The sequence below is a fragment of the Cavia porcellus genome, unplaced genomic scaffold, assembly GCF_034190915.1.
Source record: "Cavia porcellus strain 051 isolate PalLab524CR breed Dunkin Hartley unplaced genomic scaffold, mCavPor4.1 scaffold_2, whole genome shotgun sequence".
Lineage (NCBI taxonomy): Eukaryota > Metazoa > Chordata > Mammalia > Rodentia > Caviidae > Cavia > Cavia porcellus.
Genome location: NW_026947485.1, coordinates 88,502,431 through 88,524,237, shown reverse-complemented (window position 1 = coordinate 88,524,237; position 21,807 = coordinate 88,502,431). Strand labels below are relative to the sequence as shown.

Sequence of the window (21,807 nt, the reverse complement as noted above, 5' to 3'; positions counted from 1 at the left end):
AACCATGTTAACAAACTAAAACAAACAAATAATTACATAATCATGTTAATATAGTCAGAAAAATCTTGGAAAAAATTACAAATCATATGATTTTTAAAAAATGCAAAGTAACTAGAAACAAAAAAGCTATTCCTCAAGCTAATAAAATATCCAAAGAAAAAAAAGCAACCACTAATGTTACACATAAAGCAAGGACTAATTGCTTTCCAACTAAAACTAATGACCATGCTCAATAATTCTACTCTATATTATACTGTAGTTTCCAGTGAGTACAGTAAGCAAAGAACATATATAAATCAAACAATTTAAAAAGGGGAAAACTTAAAAAGAACTTAAAAGAGATCTTTAAAAGTCTGTAAGAAAAACTATTAGGTTTAAAAAAATTAGCTAACCAAATTACAATATACATAACAGAAACATAAATTGCATTCCTATAAAATAGTATTTCCAGAATTAATTTCTTTTAAATTTATTTGTAATAGCCTAGAGAAACATGATAAAATTGTCTGGTAAGTGAAAATTCAAATAGGCTACCTAAGGTGTTTCTCAGTATGTCCTCCAAGAGAAAAAAGTAAGAATTTTAAAAGAAAATTAACCATACATTATGGCTTCATTTATACCTGACAAAAATACCCAAACTTCAAAGCAACTATATATTTTAAAAATAAAAAACAAAAATTAAATCAAAAGAAGGAATAATCTATTTCAATCCCATCTCATTGCAAGAATCTATGGTGAAAAGATCTTAGCAAGATAACTCAAAGCAAAGGAGAAGAGGGGCTTTGCTTTCAAGTTTAAATTTGATGTAAGACTTCCACCTCTAGAAAAAGTAAGAGCATCTTAAGTATGAAAATAACAAAATGTAGACCTTGTAGATTACAGCATCATGTATAAGAAAGAAACTTAAAAGAAGGCATGACTTGAAACAGCAGTCTTCAGTATAGTTTTGAGGAGGAAGGAAGCACAAAGTGAAACACAGATGTTTTCTTTTGACAACAGATTGCTGAGGACTACATCAGTGAATAAAATAAAATCTTTCCAGACAGAAACAAAGCTCAAGGGCCAATTCTTACCTCTACTACCAATTTCTGTGCAGGGAGGGAGAGGCACAGAAACCTAATAACTTGCCATTCCTCTTAGCAGGTCTGTGTCATGTGCTGCCATCACTGATTTGGACAGCCATCTCTCACCCACAACACAAAAATGAAAAAAAAAAATCTATCTGTACAGACATTATTTTAAAAATGAAATAGGAAGAATCTCAGGTGAATATTAAGTTATAAGATGTTAATCAATATGTAGAAGTATAACTCACAAATATTGTCAAACATCAAAGAATTCAACTGTGATGCCTAGCAGTTATTAGCAAATCTGCCTGGATTGCTTAATTCCTACTCTGATCTTTCATATCAATTAATAGTTTGCTTAATGCTAGGTAAATTTAATAATAGAGTACAGCCTTCTTTATGTCTGTGTTCTTTGTTTCCACATTACAGAACCATCTTCACTGTTCTGCTTTATGTTGTGTGGAATATCAGTTTCTTTGCTCATGTGTTGATGGTCATCTGGATGATTTCCAGGTTGGAGCCATTAAAACAGTGTTGCTATGAATGTTCTCAAGTGTGTCTCCTAGACAGCTCCAGTTGTTCTCTCTTGGATATTAACCTAAACAAGGAATTGGCAAATATTTTCTATAAAGGATCAGATGGTAAATATTTTACATAGTGTGAAATACATGGCCAGAAATGCTTCCCTTCCATCCCTTATTTTCCTCCGCTTTTATAACTATGACTCTTTTGTAGAGCACTGGTCAAATATTTTGTAAAATGTCCCAAAATTTAGGTTTGTCTGATGCTTCCTCAGAATTACATTAAGTTTAATAGTTCTGGGTATGAATACTATCACAGACAAGAAGTGTCCTTATCATGTTATATTGGGGGATAAGTAATACTAACATGGTTATTACCTGTTTGTTAACATTAGTCTGTTAATATGATATATCCTATCATTTTCACTTTAAAGTTGCCATTTTCCCTTCTGGACTGTACTCAGTACATGCAACGCACTGAGTACAAGCCACACTCAATGGGAGAGAAATTAAACACCATGTTCTAGGGGGAAGGACTATCAAAAGAGATTATGGACATGTGTTAAAAATCACCACAGTAATTAGGAAACACTTTCAAAGTTATACTTTGAAGCCATGCAAATACCATATCTCCTTAAATGTTCACCCACTAAATCAGGTTGCAGTGGTGTTCATGTGTAATCCCCGCACTGAGAGAGACTAAGCTAAGAGAAGCAAAAATTCAGGTTCAATCTGGCAAACTGATGAGACCCTGTCTCAAAATAAAAAATAAAAGGGCTAGGAATGTAGCTCAGTCTTAAAAAGTGCCCCTGGATTCAATTACTTTAAAAAAAAAAACTCGTTTCTGTAAACAAAATTCACCTGCTAAATTTAATATTCTAAAAAGAGGATTATTTCTACAGCAATATTACTATGACATTCCAATCATAAGTAAAACCTCTAGTTTTCCCATCTTTTTTATATGTCTTACTAGGAATTTTCTATAAGGAACATGTATATCCACATAGAATCATAAATATGCATTTTCTTCTTTGAGTTATAACCAATGCAATCATCATTTTGTTGCCTAAATTTGATCAATTTCAGGTTGGTTATGCATCTCTCTTCTCTTCCCTCCCCTGCGTCCCCTCCCCTTTCCTTTCCTTCTCTCCTCTCCCCTTCTCACCCCTTCCCTGCCTTTCCTCTTCTTTTCCCTCTTTTCCTTCTTTTTCCTTCCCCTCCCTTACCCTCCCCTCCCCTTCCTTTCCCTCCCCTTCCCCAATGCCTACTCTCCCTTCTTTGTTACTTTCATATTTTGGGGCATGCAAAGTGCTCTAGGCTTATTTTGTATTCTCCCTGCCACGCCCATAGAATTATCCATTTAACCAGAATGCCCTTGTTACATTCATTGGAGAACAGAATTTAGAAATCAAGATCTGAATATAAGATTTATTCATTAAACCAACAATTTGATCCATTTTATTCCTTTTTATCAGAGTGTCATGTCTTCCATTCACTCTTGACAAAGAAATTTATGGATACTATATATGTATTCATATTAACTTATATATACACATATGTATTTATATTTATATCCATGTGTGTATTAAATATGAACTCACGTGTTTCAGCTCTTATCCAGCACCAAAGCATTCACTGTATTTTTTCACTCCTTGTTAATTTTTAACTTCCTTCTCTGACAATGAAAACCTGCCTCATACTAAATATACTTTACTTACTTATATATTCAAATCCACTATATATAGTGTTAGATTCATTAACATGTAACTGGAAAAACAAATTTACCACAGAATATAGTGTACTTATATTCAGATTTTTCCCTTTCTTTAAACTTTCTGCAGTCAAAATCGTAATTCCAAAGCTAAAGTATTTTTTGGATGAAGTTATGACATTTGTAATACAGTAGATTCAATTGGCACAATTCAAATTCCATCATTGGATCCTCAATAGCCTGAATGACTTGTCTTAGAATTTATTTACAGTTAAGCTGATTCTTTGTGATAAACAGTGTGGATCTGTTTTGTACTTGTGATACTTGGGCTCAAACCCAGTGTCTCCCACAAGCTATGCAAATGCTCTCCCAGTGAGTTATATTTCCAGTACACATTATGGGTTCTGATAAATATGGAGTATGTACCATACAGAATAACTCCATAGGATCAAACTTTCATTGTGATGTCCCTTAAAATCAATTCTTGTCCCTACCCCTGGTAAGTAACTAACCTGTTTCTCATCTCCATAGATTTATGTTTTCAGATTACATTATGAATGAAATAATACAACCTTTAGCCTTTGAATCAAGCTTCTTCCATTAACCAAAATACTTTTAAAACTCATCCATGTTACTCTATAAACCCACAGTTTGATCTGATTTATTGCTTTTTATCTATTTCAACTTTTGGAGCAGGTATAATTTTGCTGTGTGCCACATTCTCTTTATTCATCTAATCTTGATCCTTCACATTGTCAGTGATTTATGTAAAATTCTGCAACTTCTCTATTTGTACTTTTCTACCTCAGGGTTTTTACTGATACCAATAAAACTGTTGATCAGAGATGCTAGTACAGCTCAGAAGTATGACAGATTTTTAACACTATCGGGGCAGTAGATAAATGCCACAATTTTCCAGTACCTGACTCTGAGGGGCATTCAACATGGTTCTTCATAGGTCCCCAATGGGTAGTGAACGTCAATGCAGTTTTCAAAACAAGGCCAGCTGACTCCATCATGGATGTCATAGACAGTATTCTTATACTTAGCATGAAGCTTCACTGAATAAAGTAAATTGCACGAAAAGCTAAGATACTACAATGATATGAGCAACCAAAGATTATAATAACTCGGCTCATTCAAGCAGAAAGTGAAATTGTTTTCATCATATTTTTATTACCTGGACATTGAATAAATGACCATTCATAGTTCTTTTCTTTAGGGCACAGATTAGTATCAAGAGTCATCTCACTGTGTATTCCACTAAGTTTCATTGGTCCTCTTGAAGACCCTTCAATGCAGTGTCCTCTTCCTGTATTACTAGGATCATTGCACCAGCCACATCCAGGATGTTCCAAACACTGTCCACATGTTCTCAATCCAGAACAATTCTGAGCTGCATGACACAAACATTAAAAATGTTACATAAACTTATATTTCAATAGAATTATAGAGTAAAAATAAATACAATTATAGAAAAATCAATATAATTAGGAAAGAATAATAAAATTATCTCATAAAAGTAGTTTATATAAATGTTTCAGTATTAATACCTAACACATAGACTTAATTCAAAGTACACAAGAGGAGATAAATAAATTGATGTGGATGTTTTTAAAAAAGATGCATGGTAATCATGACATGGAGAAAAATGAAGTCACTGCTTAAAGACTTCCAAAATCCTTTTCAGTGATAGCACTTTTAGGGAGGTGACCCCCAGTGGTCTATAAAAACCTATGTCACTGACTAGGATACTGAGCTGTTTACCATTCTTGTATACAGTGAAGGTCTTCAGTGAAAAAAATCTCTGACTATGGAAATCAATTGTAAGTAACAGAAGCCCATTCCCTGAGATTCCTGACTCCTACTTGGACTATTGCTTGTAGGTAACGCTCTTCCTAGGGGTTCAAGATACTAGTATTTGGCTATCATCTGATAAACACGATTTCATCCCAAGAATACACTGAGTGAGAACATGGGACCCTGCTATTCCCCTTCAGTCAGACAACTCGAAACACATACTCTTGCTAGATTTCAAAGATAAAGAATATCATACTAAGACTAATTCGCTGAAGCTCGACTTTTATTCTTTTGGACTGAGATACAATATAAGAGACTCTACACAGCCTAATAATGCTGTGATATCATCCAAATATAAAGTGTCTGACATTATATTTATACTCATTGCTAAGTAATGCTTTTAATTTTAATCACACCACCCTATAAGGCGCTGAACATTTTGGTTTTTGTTTTTAATTTTTGTATGTTTGTCTGTTTGTTCATTCTGGTACCGGAAATAAAATTCATAACCTCACACTTGCCAGGCAGCCACCATAAGACTGAGCTATATCCCTGGATCAGGGTTTAGATTTTCTGTAAATGTTTTATTTTCCTAATGAAGCACGCCTTGTTTAGGGAATTATCTATTCACAGAAAATAGTGACAGATATATAATGCACTGTAAATGACATCTTCTAGTTACAGAGTAGAAAATCCCCAGAAAGAAAAAAGTGGTAGACTTCTGGCAAATTCATATTCATCATTGTAGTGTTAAAAATCAGCTGCCACTCCATATTTAATATTACTGGAAAAAATAAGCAAAAATGTTCCTGCTATTACTGTAAATAGAAATGGTCTGAGTTTCTAAGTGAACATCAGGAACTCAATATACTAGGCTGTGCAAACTAATATAATACTAAAGGATTTATCAATGATATTATTTGTTATAAATTCTTTGAATGCTGAATAGCTGAATGATAGGATATAAGATATTCTAGTGCCACCTATCTCTTCAAATAAAAAAAGAATTGATAACTCATAAACTGTGAGCTATCAAATACTTAGAGGTGATACTAACCTCTCACACACAATTAATTCATTGACATGAAGAGTCTTACTTTGGAAATTTTAAATTTTTCCAACAGTGCATAATGGTAAACTATATTTCATTTAAAAGACTTAGATAATATTTCCTAGATTTCCACAATCCTCCTTAATTTCTTTCATTTGAAATATTTTCCTGGAATCTATGATGGTAGTGAAACCACAGTATCACTGACTGTATTATACTATTTACCAAACTAGACAAGGTTGATATGTAATTAATGGCTAATGGTGAAAAATTTCAAATTGGTGTGTTATCTTGACATTGGAATTACTTACTATCAAGCAATTTTTGAGGCAAAATTAACTAGGTCTTGCCATTATAAATATGATTTTCTAATATGTTTAGAATACATGTATATATGCTAGAAAAAGAAATTTTATCTTAGAATACTCTTAAGGAAAGAAAATCATTAAAATGTCTTTAAAATGCATTATGAAGAACTGACAAGCAAACCAATCTCTCTCTCTCTCTCTCTCTCTCTCTCTCTCTCTCTCTCTCTCTCTCTGTCTCTCTCTCTCTCTGTCTCTCTGCCTGTCTCTTTTCCTCCCTCCCTCTCTCCCTCTCTCTCTCCCTCTCTGTTTCTCTTTCTCTCTTTCTTTTGTACCAGGAATTGAACTTACAACCTTACACATGCCATGCAGGCGCTGTGCCACTGAGCTAAAGTCCCAGCCCACCAAACTCTTCTTAATACATTATTTACATTAATGCTTTCTAAACAGCTGGGGAAATCTTAGGTTAAAGAATTTTATAGATCAATGAAACAGAATAAATGATACACAAACAACCCAGGCACATTTAGCCATCTGATCTTTAATAAAGGGACCAAAAATACAAGTTTGATCAAATGGTGCTGGAAAAACTAGCTGTATGAATAAAGAAAACTGAATCTAGAACCATAGTTCTCCCCATGTTATAAATTAAAAACAAAATGGATTAAGTCTGTTGGAAGATACAATAGGTAAAACTCTTGAAGATACAGACATAGAGTAGGACTTTTTGAACAAAACCCCAGGTGCACCAAAAGTAACACCAAGGATCAAGAGAAGGGATTGTATAAAATTAAAAAGCTTCTGCACAGCAAAGGAAACCACCAAAATATTGAAGAGACAACCTACAGAATAGGAAAAGTTACTGCTAGTCACTCCTTATGCAGAGAAATAACATCAAGAATATATAACAAACTCAAAAAAAAAAAAAAAAAGACTTGCCCAAAATAAAGCACCTAATCAAAAACTGGGCAACTGAAATGAATAGACACTTCTCAGAAGAAGAAATAGAAATAGCCAATAAGTATGAAAAAATGTTCAACATCTTTGGTTATCAGAAAAATACAAATTAAAACAACACTGAGATTCCATGTTATTCCAGCAAGAATGGTTATCATCAAGAAATCAAATAATAACAAAAGATGGCAAGGCTGCAAGGAAAAAGAAACCCTACAACCACTATTGAAATCAGTATAGAAATGCCTCAAAAAACTAAAACTAGGAATTTCATGTACCCAAGCTATTCCTCTTCTAGGTATATTTCCAAAAGAGTTAAAGGTATCAGTTTATAGTGATACATGACTACCCATGTTTATAGCAACACAACTCATACAGTTAAATGTTCAAAGTGGTCTACATGTCAGCAGATGAGTAAACAAAAAAATGTGGTATATAAATGCAATGGAGTAATAGTCAGAAATAAAGAATGATAAGGTTTAAATAAAGAGCAAAATAAAAGATAGATAACAGAAAACAGGGAGATAGATCTTTCGTAAGTGGGCAGGGAACCAACAGTTGGAAGGAAGGAGGTTAGAGAGGAAGAAATGAGAAAGTAAATGGAATTAAGATGTGTTATGTACATGTACCAACTCCCCCAATAAATGTAATCATTAAGTACTGCAAACATATACTGATAAAATTTTTAGTTTAAAATTATCCTATTTCTAGAACTGAATAGCAAAGTATAAATCTTCTAGTTTTGTTTATTAGAGTTTAGATTTTAAAAACTAGTTATAAAATTTTATGTTCCAAGTAACATTCTAGTTTCTTCGGTTTTAATTTTAGTTATAAAACTATTAAATAAGGTAAAGCTGGTATTGTTTTTGCTTGAGTGGAAAGCAATATGCACCGATAAAATTTGAAAAATTCATTCTTCAATATTTAATGGATTCAAAACTAAAATTCTAAGGCTTTTCCTTTTTTTAATTACACAAAACAATGTCACAGGAAAGATTATGTAGGTTGTACACGGTTCATAAAGTTATGGGTGGTATAAAGACTATAGATGAACTAATGATATTTATAAATAAAAGTAACAATCTTTTAAATTTATTTTTAGGTTTTTGAAAGTCAGGTTGTAAAATAGTCAATTTTTAAATACTGAGAAATTGAAAAATCAATTTGGAAGCAAGTGTCAGCAAATGTAAAAGTAATTCGCATCCTCATTTACCCAAAAAAGAGAGGCTTTTAATTAGGTGTGCATATAAAATCTACAAAATACTCAAAGAAATACAGTGTTATAAGATATGTGCTATATGATTAGGTTTCTTGATATGCTATTTCATTCTATTTCATGAAAATTTTATTTTCATTATGATTCTACATATTAAGAACCAAAACATATTATAGTATTTAATGAATGTCTATGAACTACCTAATTTAGAATATCAATTAAGTAATTAGAATATTTATTTAAATATACCCATTTTAATAATGCTGGCTATTACCAAAGCTTTTTCAGAAATCATGAAAATTTTATCTTATAATATACTTCTCTTCAATTTGTGAATTGTACACATTGGTGACTCAGTATTAAGACTGGAAAATTCATCTTTGTCATTTGCAAAGACACGTTTCTTAAATTCCTTAAAGAAAAACTTCAATGATTCTTGTGACAGCTTCTCAAACCAACACAAATCTTAGACCATTTCCAATACAAATTTTTAGTAACTATTTGTCTGTGTTCTCATTTATGGAATACTGGATCCCAGGAGTAAGAAAGACACTTATAGGCCTTAAAACTAGATTTGCCAGCAAAAGGGGTCTCACTGTATTTCTCATGAAGCTGACTTCTAACTTGAACAGCCTGTCCCTTAGAAGAAAATTAAATGAGAAGATGAAGGAAAAGAAAGGATAAGTAGACAGTGATATTGCTACCCTTTGGGCAACATGCTCCATGAAATTCAAGCTCAGACCATAATAGAACTAGGAAGTTTTAAACCTATCTATAAGAATATTTTCTCTCATTATTTGAAATTTCTCATTATGTTAAATTCTTTCCATCACAGAAAAGTAATATATGTTGCTGTTAAATGAAAAGTCACTCTGGAAAGATACTTACGAGAGCAGGTGGCAGTTTGCCATTCTAGACACTGTCCATATGGAAACGATATTATGTAAGCATTAGAGTCAACACATCGCTTTGTACTACTGCACCACATACACTCCATGCCATTGCTTGTACAGTTGGAACACGAAGTCCTTAGAGAGCATGGTTTTTTGCAAGGCCTTGCATTTTGATTTGGACTAACTGGAATAAATCCACAAACATAAATATTTCATTTGTTAAACTATTTTAATGCAAATGTACAAATTTTGGTTTATTTTACTATTTAGGAAATGTTTCAATTAACCCATGTGCCATTATAATCTAGTTAGGTAAATGAAAACGAACATAACAGATCAATATTGCTTAAATTTATTATTAAACTTGAAAAATTCCTGCAAAAATTTTGAATTCTTTATAAATTGTATAATTTTGAAAACTATAAATAGTTAACATGTTACATAGTTTTTCTGTTAGGTCAATACTATGTATATCAGCATTATTTCCTTTCCCAGCCATAATTTTTCCAGAAACATTCCATACCTTATCAAATCATATTTCTATCACTAAACATGTCGGCCATATAAACAACTAATAAAAATATAACTTATTAAAAATTATTTGTATAAATATTTTTATCACATCCATTAGGATGTGATTTTAAAAGCAAGTATAAAAATAAAAATAACAAACGTTATTTTTCCACTTATTAGCAAATAAGTGGAAAGATTGGAACTATGCACTGCTAATATGAATGTAAAATGATACAGCCTCTGTGAAAAACAATGACAATTCCTCAAAAACTGAAACAGAAATTACAATTTGATTAGCAATTCCACTTTAGGATATGTATTCAAAAGAAATGAAATCAGAAATTCAAACACATAGGTGTATATTCATATTCACAGCAGTACCCTCAATAGCCAAAAGTAGAACTAACTCAAAATGTCTTCTCATGGATGAAAGGAAAAGCAAACTCCAGGAGATATATGCGTGTATGTGTGTACACACACATATAAAATTATACATATAGTAGGTCGCCGATTATAAATATTCAAGTTGGGAACTTTCAAAGATACAAGTAGACCTCACATTATGAAAATGCGTAGATGTGAATAAATCGTGGAAGTAGCTCACATGTGTACCAAACAATTGGCACAGCTGTGTTGTTGTGAGCTTACTGTACAGTGCAATAGTGTATATAGTACAGTGCTCAATCAGAGCCCAGCTCAATCACAGTCCAAAAGCAAGACAAAAAGCAGCAGTGATGTGGAGGGGACTGTTAGGAAGTACAAACCAAAGACATTATATATGTGTGCTAAAGATGTATAAGACTCACTTGTCAGGCTTACAAATGAATCTGAGACTTACAAATGCTTACAAACGTTCTCCTGGAATGGAACTCCTTTGAAGTCAGAATTATATAGACATGTATGTACATATAAAATTATATAGGTATATTTATATAATTAGACATACATTTATAACATTATATATACATACATAATTCAGCCTTAAATAAGAAACTCTTTACACATTCTATAACTTGGATAAACTTTGGAGACATTATACTATGGGAATAAGCTAGTCACAAAATAATAAAAGTCATATGAGTCTACAATATGAAGTATAGAAAGTCAAATTTACACAGAATAGAATGATGGTTTCTAAGTGATGGTGGAAAATATTGTTGAATGATCATAGAATTTTGTTTTGTAAAATGAAAGCTCTGAAAATTAGTGGTGGTAATGTTTGCACAAGAGTGTGAATGTACTTACTGTCACTGAACTGTACACTTCAAAAGCGTTATAACAGTAAGCTCTATGTTATATATTTTATCATAATAAAATACTATATTGTAAAAGAAAATATTCAATATTTCTTTCTGATATAACAGTAATCTCCTCTAAAAGATACTATAGCAATACATCATTTTTACTTGCCAAATTTAATAATAGAACTATAAGATTACATTATATGTCAGTCATTAATATTAAAAGCAAATCAAAAAGACAAATATTCTCAAACACTATTATGATAAAAATAGACATTAATAAATAAAAAAGATTATTACTATAGTATATAATCATGTTTTCAATCACAGTATTTTAATAAAAAATACACTGTAAAACCTATAAAGTTTTATTTTCACAAGTTATGCTTAGGATCAATTAATAAGTGATAAATATACATAAAAATAATAATTAGGTGATTGATATCATTAAAAAGTGCTGTAAGTTACTTTAGACTATACCTTGGAAGGAGGTATAAGAAGAGGGCTTGAAAACACATTTTTAAAGAAATGCTAATTTAACAGACCACTTACCAACAGGTTTTTCACAGACAAGGCCATCTGCCATAGATGTACAAGGATTTGCCTTTAAGCCTGCCACTGCAGCCCTTTCTAGATATGCGCAGAACCCAGAATCATTTGGTTCACCAGGAAGCCACTGTAATGTTGTATTTGTGAAAGGAGACATGTCCTCCCAACCCCAGTAGGATATATTGATCTTGCGCAAGCCTACCCAAGGTGATACTTTCTGTAAACAATAGTAAAAAAGGAGGGGAGGGGAGAAGGCAAAAAGAATTTAAAAAGATGAAAGGCACACCTTCACTTGCATTCAACTTTGCATCTGTGGATTCAGCTGCCTGGCTATGGAATCTTGCCACTTTCTAGGCTCCTGTGCATTTTGTTTCCCCTCAGGACAGGGCAGCAGAGGCACCACACAATTGACTAACCTGATTGTGGGTGAGATTAATTTCTAGGAAGAGAGACAGCCTGACTCATCAGAGAGAAGTAACACACTGGGCCAACTAAGCTAGCCTCAAGAAAGCCCCCTAGCTATTGCAAACTACAAAACATAGTGAATTTTACTCTGAAAGTGACTGCTTCATGGAAAGCTAAAGTTGGAGAAGAAACCCACTGCAGTGCCTGCCATATTAGAGAGGTTCTAATCAAGAGCCATGTGGAGAATGAGCACAAAACAACTGCAGGACAACTTCACTTCACAGTCTCTACTGTTCCTCTAACACAGTGACTAAGTGAGACACCCACAAGAGACAGCTGTGGAGAGGCATTCACAATTTATAGTAACAAAAATCATAATAACCACACTTTGAACATACAATTCATGTTTATATCAGCATAATTCATAACAGCTAAATCTTATAAGCAGCCAGTATGTCCATCAACATATAAATGGGTAAGTAAAATGAGTATTTATACATAAAAGTAGGAAAGAGGATGTATCCAGAGACCAGTTAGGTAAATTACACATATAAACTTAAATATCATATGGTTTCTCTTATAAGAGAACCCAAAAATATAAAGAGAAAAGTAGAAAAAATAGATAATAGGAAAGGGAGATATTAGATATTTTACAAAAGGGAAGGAGACCAAGAAATAGAGGGACAGGAGAGGAAAGAGATGAAAAGACTAATTAAGACATGTTACGTACATATGCCAAATCCCCCATGAGAAATATAATCATTATTGCAAACAAGTACTGATAAAAGTAAAAATTTTAAAAACACAATAGAAAGGACATTAAAAATTGATATAAAATTAATGAATCATGTTTCTAAGCAATTTATTATCAGTACAAATTACATTTAAAATATATGGAAAAATCTTTGTTTTAGGAAAAGGATAATTTAATAATTCTAGCATAATTTGAAGAATGATGTAGGTAGAAGAAAACGTTTTTTGAAGCATGTGCTTTGCGTTGAAAGTAATTTATTTAGAGCCTGTGTAACTATTTTCTTTCCTATAAAATAGGGCTATAAATATCTAATTTAAATAACTACTTCATTAAAAACAACATATTGCTACTGCTACTTCTGTTACTATTCCTACTACTGTCAAGCTAAAGTGTTAAAAATCTAAAGATAAATTGTCGTTATCCACACATTGCAAAAATAGAGAACAAAACCAACAGTACAAAGAAGTTAAGTGAAGACAATAACAACTTCACAAAAGAACAGGGAAAATAAGAACTAGTCTCCCCTAGTTCAGCCCTCTGATACTATATTAGGTCTTTTGTGTAATTTTATATAAACTATGTCCTATACTTCCATTAATAAAAAAATCAAGAAAACTGATAAAATTTTCCTTATCTGCTGAAAATTTAACAGGTTGACAAAAGCTACATAACTATACTAAAATTTTTGATTTATATATTTATAAACTTTATTGTAACCATTACACAATTTCAAAACACACTATTATTATGATTATGCAAAAAAGTTTATAATCCAAGTTAATATTTTAACCAAATTCCACTAAATTATACATGTTTTTAATTTAATGTAAGGTAAATTAAGTTTTCCAAAATACTAAAGTACTGATATTTATTACAATATAAAAAACTCTACATGATTTTTTACACTATATAATCCTGTATAATAAGATTTATATTGAATATTTATTCTAACGTTCTGCAAATGGTTCTAGAGATCTTCAAAGGATACCCACTGGGGCCAGGAATTTAGCTTAATGTCACAAGCACTTGCCTGGAAAGCGCTAGGTCATGAGTTCGATCCCCAGTACCAAAAATAAAACTAAATAAATAAATAAAAGATAACCATCAACCTAGAAATTTGCAGCATGTATAAATTCACACTTACTGAACTGCACACAGTAAATATTTAACAGCTATTTCATAGATAAAATATTTTATGAACTCATTATGACTGCAGATTTCACCCTGCCAATATAATACACTATACATAAAAATTAATCAATATATTTTGCTAAGTTCATTAGAATAAAAATGGTTAAGTACCATTAGAATAAAAATATTAAGTACCACAGAGGTGGTACTTAATAAACAGTATTTCTAATTATAAAAATATACAATCCGCTTTACACTGTGATCACCATATAGTTTATATACTGTTCTTAAAGATATTTTGATAAGAAAAAGTCATAAAATTTTTAAAGTTCTTAATCAGACACATTTCAGATTAACACTCATGTTTCACATTACAGCAATTCTAACTGTCCCCTTACCATAGTAAAGACAAGTTATTTAAAATGAAATATTACTTCCTAACTCATCATGATAAGAATCTGAGAGAAAAAAAGAGGGAAAACATGCAGCAGCTGATAAAATACTTAAAGTAACTATTACTCAGCAAATGAACTGAACAGGCAGTGAAAAATGAGAGATAATTCCTATATTATGAAAATTTACTACAGCACACCATAAATCACAGTAACATTTCATTAGCCATTTCTGATAAGTAAATGATCATTTGGTCTGATATTATGTCATAAAAGTACACAAAGTTATTGATCTTTATTTGCCAAAGAAGGGTTATCTTAAGTTTATACAATGCAATGACTCAGGACATAATTCATTTTATAAAGATATGCCTAATGGAATGTCACCCTGAAGAAGTTTCCACTTTGAAATTCTGTTAAAAGTTCAGCATTCTGATAAAACAAAACATCCTTCATTTTATACAACATGCTAGACAGCAAATTACCAAGTCTAAGTTCATCATACATCCACAATAAATGTTAGTCTAATTTCATGATTTGTAATAGACAAAAAAATTAGCAACTAACATAAGAAACCTTAAAATATATTACTTCTGAAATATCACACTTCAAGATTAAGCTGCAACAACTAAAACTAATATGACTTAAACAAAAAACACTAAATTTTACTAGTACTTTCTAAGACTCAGAAAATGTGAATATGCAAACAATAAACTCTTTATAAGTGATGGATATTTACTACAACTGATTTTTGTATTAATAAGTATTCATTACTCATTTTTGTAAAGAAATAATGTGCCTGAAGAGACTAGATCTTAACTTATGTTGTATGTTCCATATGTTAAAAAACAAAACTTAAAAAATACCCTGCCTTATTTTCCTAAAATATAAAATCAATAGGTTTCTGCTGTATGCCACTATATATATCCTACCTTCCAGCCATAAATTGGTAACTTTCAATTGGAACATAGGATTTTTTTCTGGCCTCCTTAGAAATATCTTTAAGTGCTGGCCAGCCCCAAATTCTATAAAACTTAGCTAGGGCATTTCTTTAGGAACTTTTCCTACAGTATATATTGCTGACTAGAGTCCACCTTCCTACCTATGTTCACTCTCGGGTTGTATATATTTCACTGCAAACATCTCAGTTCACAGTTGTGTTTGTATCTCTTTCTATTACACTATTTGAGATAAACGGTTGTATTTTGATTTCTGTATTCAAAGAAGAGTAAATTGCCAAGAACACTAAAGGTGTTCAGTAAATATATCTTAAATAATGTTCGTCCATTCTTTGAGAGAAAAGCAGCTAGAGTTTCACACACACAATAAAGTTTTACAAATCAATTGGTCATATGAAATTAATTATTTTTATCTTTATCCTATTAATTCCAGGCATGCATCTATAATAAGGCCAAAAAGTATCACAGTGTGAGATCCAGTTCAAAATAATCATAATATTTATAAAAGACAAGCAATATAATTTTTAATATTATTAATGGAAGACAGAGTTTTAGCTCTAAAGAAAGAAACTGACATTAGGAATGAGATGATCCATTACAGGTACTCATGAGAACTGTGCATGCTAAAACCATCAAAAAACTAGGGTCCATAGTGAAGTAAATGTTCACATAAAATTTAATTATTCATCGTGGAAAAACTAGAACACGAGTCTGGGGAAAATGGTTACTATCAATGTCAGTATTATCTATTTATCAAACATTCATTTAGTTACCTAGTAATTCATAAAACAATGACTCCTGGAAATAATACCGGTTCTATTTCAAAAAACAATCTATAAGTGAAAATCATAATGCTAATTATAACAAACACCGACAAAGGCATTTATACTATGAACATGTAATATCTCATTTATTGCTCAAAATTCCACTTTTCAAATTAGTAACTTAGTACTTGAAGGTTAAACTATCACTACCTTGTAGAAATAAGTAGCATGTCTAGATTATGTACTTTCCATCACCATTATATAAAATCAGCTATATCAAAAAAGCATTAAGTATTTCTTTACCAAGTAACTGGTAATAGTCTGAAAAATTTTAAGTCCAAACCATCTCTATCAGGCTACACAGTATGGAATTATCATAATGAAGTTATATACACATGCTTTTAAGAGTATTTATTCAATTAAAACGATTTCATAATGGTTTACTATGCAAAACATGAGATAAGTTGTTTTATGAAATACACCTACAGAATGAGGTGTTTCTGCCAGTTCATCTTTGAAATCAGTTCCATTTTTATTTTTAAGAGAATATATAAAAAATCAAAAAGAATGATTCACTTCCAAGAATTATGGGATTATCAACCCACATTTCAATAATATAAATAAGTATGGAGGTTACCTGTTGCGTATACTTCTGTATTTCATCCAAAACAAACTCTACTTCTTTTGAAGTTGTTAATGAAGCAAGATTTCCACTAAGGTTATAGCAATAAAGTTTTGCATTGTCATAGCTTTCTCTACTAGAATTGATTCTCAGGCAAGCATCCCCTATATGATTCCATCCTTCTCCACAAAGATGAGCTAAATAAAGAAAAACTGTCTATTACAAAAAAGTATTAAGCAATTATTATAGAGTACAAAATATAGCTTCTATATTAATTTAGTCAATTTTTAATTTTGTAGAAAAAAATAAAATTTCATAGCCAAACAATAGAATAGCACTTAATACAATGCATATCATCTTCAAAATATCATAAACTATTTTTTAAATAAAACATTTTAAATATCTCAATATCCCAAACAAAAGTTGCTTAATATTTTGATAAAAAAATGGAAGCAGAGGATCCTAAATGTTTCTTTAATTATTAAACAAGATAAGCTACAGCTCTACAACATTTATTAAAGCGCAGTGACTATTTGCTAGGTTTTCTGTATAAGTCTACTTCATTGCAATATGCTGTGCTTTTGTACTGGAGTCCAGTTTACAAAAGCTGAAATCACTTTAAGAGAAAAACAACCAATGCATAGTAAAAGTAATTTCAAAGTTATTCTTATATGTAAGGCTAACTGACTTCCAAATCTAATTTGTTACCTCAGTGTGATGTTATCATTTAAATTGGGTTCTTTGATTCTTTAATTAAGAGAAGAGAATCTCATTTATATACTCTTAGTAAAAAAGCTATAGTCTTTTGTCTAGTGTGTCCTTTTACCTAGCTATTCAAGTCTTTCTAGAGTTTAAACATACTTTTGAGCAGTAGTAGTTTTTCTATAGACTCTAAATTGAACAGTAAAGAGTACTGCTGTCTAAAATATAGGTGTAAATATAAAGTTATGCCCTAGTGTGCACTAACTCTCAATGTAATGTTTTGTGAAAACAGTGATCTACACAGTCATGTAAGTCTCTGCATCACACTAAACCTATCAGTGCCTCTTGCTGGATATGAAAGGCCTTCAATGGATTAGTGCAACCCTTATGAAACTAGTTGTAACTCTCAAACATTTCAGCCTTTAACTCTGTTATTGAGGAATCCACAAATTTTCTTGATGTATATCCTACCTACAGGTTTTGATCATGTTAAAATGAACACTGAATTTTTCAAATATATTTATTTCCTTAAAAAGAATTGAAAACAATATACAATTATGAAACGTCTTTTAGAATATTTTTTGTTTAGCCAATAAAACTCATTTATCAAGTTTTTAAATCTTTACCTGGCAAAGCTTGACATTCTTGTTGTCGTTGATCCCACTGACAATTCAAGTTTAATGAACAGCTTTTACAGCTGGTAAGTTTATTGCAAATCTGCTCATTTCTTACATGACATTTGGTGTAGTTTCTGACAGACTATAAAATTAAACATAAAGTATGTTACCATGCATTGCACAAGCCATGTTTTGAACATTAGTGCATATTTATATTACATGGTGAACTTTACACAGTTTTCTAACTCCAAATCCAATTTTACTGAATGAGAATTTATCATTCTTATTTCACTTGTTTGTTAAGTTTATGTTAAAGCTGCCTTCATACATAATGAAATACATTTAGAAACAAACTGCCACTCAATGAAGGATGTATTCTTGTAACAGTTAATAGAATCTCAGCCAACCACAGAAGCCAGCGTTTGCCAAACATAGGCTGTCAACTAATCATACTATGCCCACATAAGTCAAATGCCTCATCACAGCATGCCCAAATAAGGCAAATTCCCAATTACAACCAATTGTGCTACTTATGTATATCAACTGTACACTTTTTCCTGTATATAAATACTGCTTGGCTACCATGTTTGGAGGAACTCTAAACTTCCAATGATTTAGAGTATTGTCTATTCCATTTATAAATTGTCTCTAAAATACAACAAACCCAAAAGAAAAGAAACAACCCAAAAGAAAACACCTAATGAAAATCAGATAGTAAAATCTGAGGCTCAACATTTCCTGTAAACTTATTTGTAAAAAAATAATATAAAAGTCTTAATGTTGCGCCCCAATCCTCCAATCTTTGCTGTAACTAAACTAGAAAAGCTTACCTACCTCGACTTCTCATATAAGAGATATAAATATTTTATTTTTTCCAGTCAAAAAGGCTAAAAAAGTTTAAATTATACCTATCCCAAATATATAAATAATTATAAAAATTGTATCCTTTTAGGTACGATGTCACCCACCAAATATTTACGAAACACTAGTACTTTTCCATATAAAATATACTATAGCCATATTCATTTCAAAAGTATTAATTTCTTTAGAGCAAACTGCATATAAGACAGCAAATAAAAAGAAGCCAGAGATAGTGCTTATTATATTTACCCATCATAAAATGTCAAGGATGATACATTTTAATAAATTTCAAATTTCTTTGTAGCTCTTATTCTTCCACCATATTTTCATTGGCAACATAAACTTTTATACTATTTTTCCTCATTTATAACTTTTTGTTTCTATATACAGCATATAAGTCATTATCTATACAACAATCAGCATATACATTAAAACATTTGCCAACTAATTGGGAATAAATAAATCTACTTGAATTACTGAATAAAACAACCAATAAAAATGACAAAAGAATGACTAAGCATACTAAAATAAAAAACAATAATGTAAGTCTTCAGAACATCAATGGTAACAGAATCACTATCTAAGCAATTCTACTGCTTTTCATCAAGAACAGTACAGTCATTTATTGATAATGAGCAAGCACAATAGATGAAACTGTCAGACAAAGAGCAAGTTAATCGGTAATGGAAGAAAGATGACTGTTACTCTGAAATATAGCTAATTTTTGCCCAAATAAACCAAATGCACATTAGTAAACAGATTACAAAGGATAATCATTATTCTACAAATCATCATTCATATTTTTACCTATAAATTTAAAATGTAAATCAATGGAAAACAAATTATTTGACCTATTACAACACAAACTATGCAACTTGTAGTACATGCTGGTAAACAATGAAATAGAGTATCAGTGCAGACTTATCTGTTAGCATTTAGTTTAATAACCAGACTAAAATAACTAAAAGAAACATTATATCACATTCTAAATTACAAATGAGTTCCATCTGCTCTCTTATACTTATTGCATTCCTTGTTAACACATCATCATAACTAAAATATAAAGCAACAGGACACATTACAAAATGAATATTTGATAACCATTACATGAGACTTTTAGATATGTGTATTTTCACCTATATATGTGTCTTACATGCATAAATGTCTGTAATGGACTGAATGCTTATTTTACCAAAATTTACATGTCAAAGCCTAACCTCTAATGTGACGGTATTAGGAGGCAGGACTTTGGAGAAGTGATTTGGTCATAAGAGAACCCTCATATATAGGACTCGTGACCTCATAAGGAGCTGAAGATGTGAGAACTCACTAAGAAGTTACCTTTAAGAACCATAAATAACTCTTCACAGACAATGAATGTCAGTGCTACAACTTGGATTTCCCAGCCTCTAGAACTATAAGAAATAAATTTCTGTTCTTTATAAGCCACTTCATTTAGTGTTTTCTTCAAGTAGCTTGAACAGATGAAGACAGTGTTTAAACACAGATTAATTTACAGTTTTCCAAAACAAGTTCAACATAAAATCTTATAGAAATCTTAACTAATAATATTTTCCATTTGAATTATGTGAAGGTTAGTTTTATGTATCAATTTGATCAGCACAAGTAACCAGATGTTTGGTTAAATATTATTCCTCATTATGTCTGTGGCCATGCACCCACATGATAATAGTAAGTAAAGCAGAATGCCCTCACCGGTTTATACAGCTACTTCACAGGATCTTTGTACTTGTACTAGAATTAACATTACCAGGTTTCACAGGTGTTCAGTTTGCAGGTGGTAGGCATAAGATGTGGTAAAACTGACTAGAAAGTATGATCTATTCATTACAAAATCCCAGGAGAGATGCACAGAACAGCTCCAAAACCCTGCAAGTAGACTACTCATGAGAACTCTAGGACATTTCCAATAGGATGGACTAGGCCTATTGTCAGCCTGAGGAATAGGTGAGACAAAAAGGACAGCTCATATTGAGTTTTTAATATTGTGTTCCCTCTTGCATGGTGGTCTACCATCACACTGTAGAGTGTGCTTTCCCTATTTTTAGTTGGCCCAAACTCATTCTGCAGAGTGTGCTTCTTTTCCTACCTTTAAAAAACTTTTGCTACTCTTTGTGCTTGTCTTGACCAACTTTTTGCTCAGGACAAAAAGAATGGAGAAATCACCACTAGAGGAAGACTCTAGCACCCCAAAAAACCGGTAACAGGCAGATCTTGGGATTAACCATAATCAAATAAGCCAATTTCTTATAATAAATCATAGAGATTCATCATAGGCAACTAATGGCAGAGGTTTCCAAGGGATACTAAAAAGCAGTAGCACAGGGAAGCACAGGTACTCAAAAAGGAAGCAAACAATGCATTAAGGGAATCAACATTAAGAAGATACCTATCAAATCAAGTCTAGTACCAGGGGCTTTAGAAAGGGAAGAAGGCCACTTCTGGATTGAAGCACCTCTCCTATTGTAAGTCGAGTGAATGCACCATTGTGGGCGAGGATCTAACATCCTGAAGGAAGGAAGAAGCACTGCCTCAGTGGCAGGATCCATTGAATAGGTTCCTAACCTATTTTCCCTTCCTTTTAGGAGAAGGTACCCAGTGCTCAAGATTCACAGATTAGGGTACCAGCCACAGAACCATCCAAAGGACAGAGGCTCAGTCAGCACTAGCCCGTGGATAAATAAAGAATAACACTACAGGAGAAAAAACAAAAAACATGGCATTCCTTAGTGACAGGGTGTTGGTCACTGGAAAAGCT

At 31.8% G+C, this 21,807-nt stretch overlaps 1 protein-coding gene across 8 annotated transcripts in view; it reads right to left on the bottom strand.

Moving 5' to 3' along the window:
* Atrnl1 (attractin like 1) overlaps positions 1-21,807 on the bottom strand; it is an 833,524-nt gene that overhangs the window by 619,738 nt on the left and 191,979 nt on the right. For all 8 annotated transcript variants that reach the window (XM_063244803.1, XM_063244801.1, XM_063244808.1 and 5 more), the window contains exons 14-18: positions 18,177-18,309; positions 16,864-17,045; positions 11,825-12,038; positions 9,514-9,702; positions 4,480-4,695 (exon numbers count right to left, since the gene is read on the bottom strand). In XM_063244803.1, the coding sequence (XP_063100873.1) occupies positions 4,480-4,695; positions 9,514-9,702; positions 11,825-12,038; positions 16,864-17,045; positions 18,177-18,309 (934 nt within the window). The remainder of the gene's footprint in view (positions 1-4,479; positions 4,696-9,513; positions 9,703-11,824; positions 12,039-16,863; positions 17,046-18,176; positions 18,310-21,807) is intronic.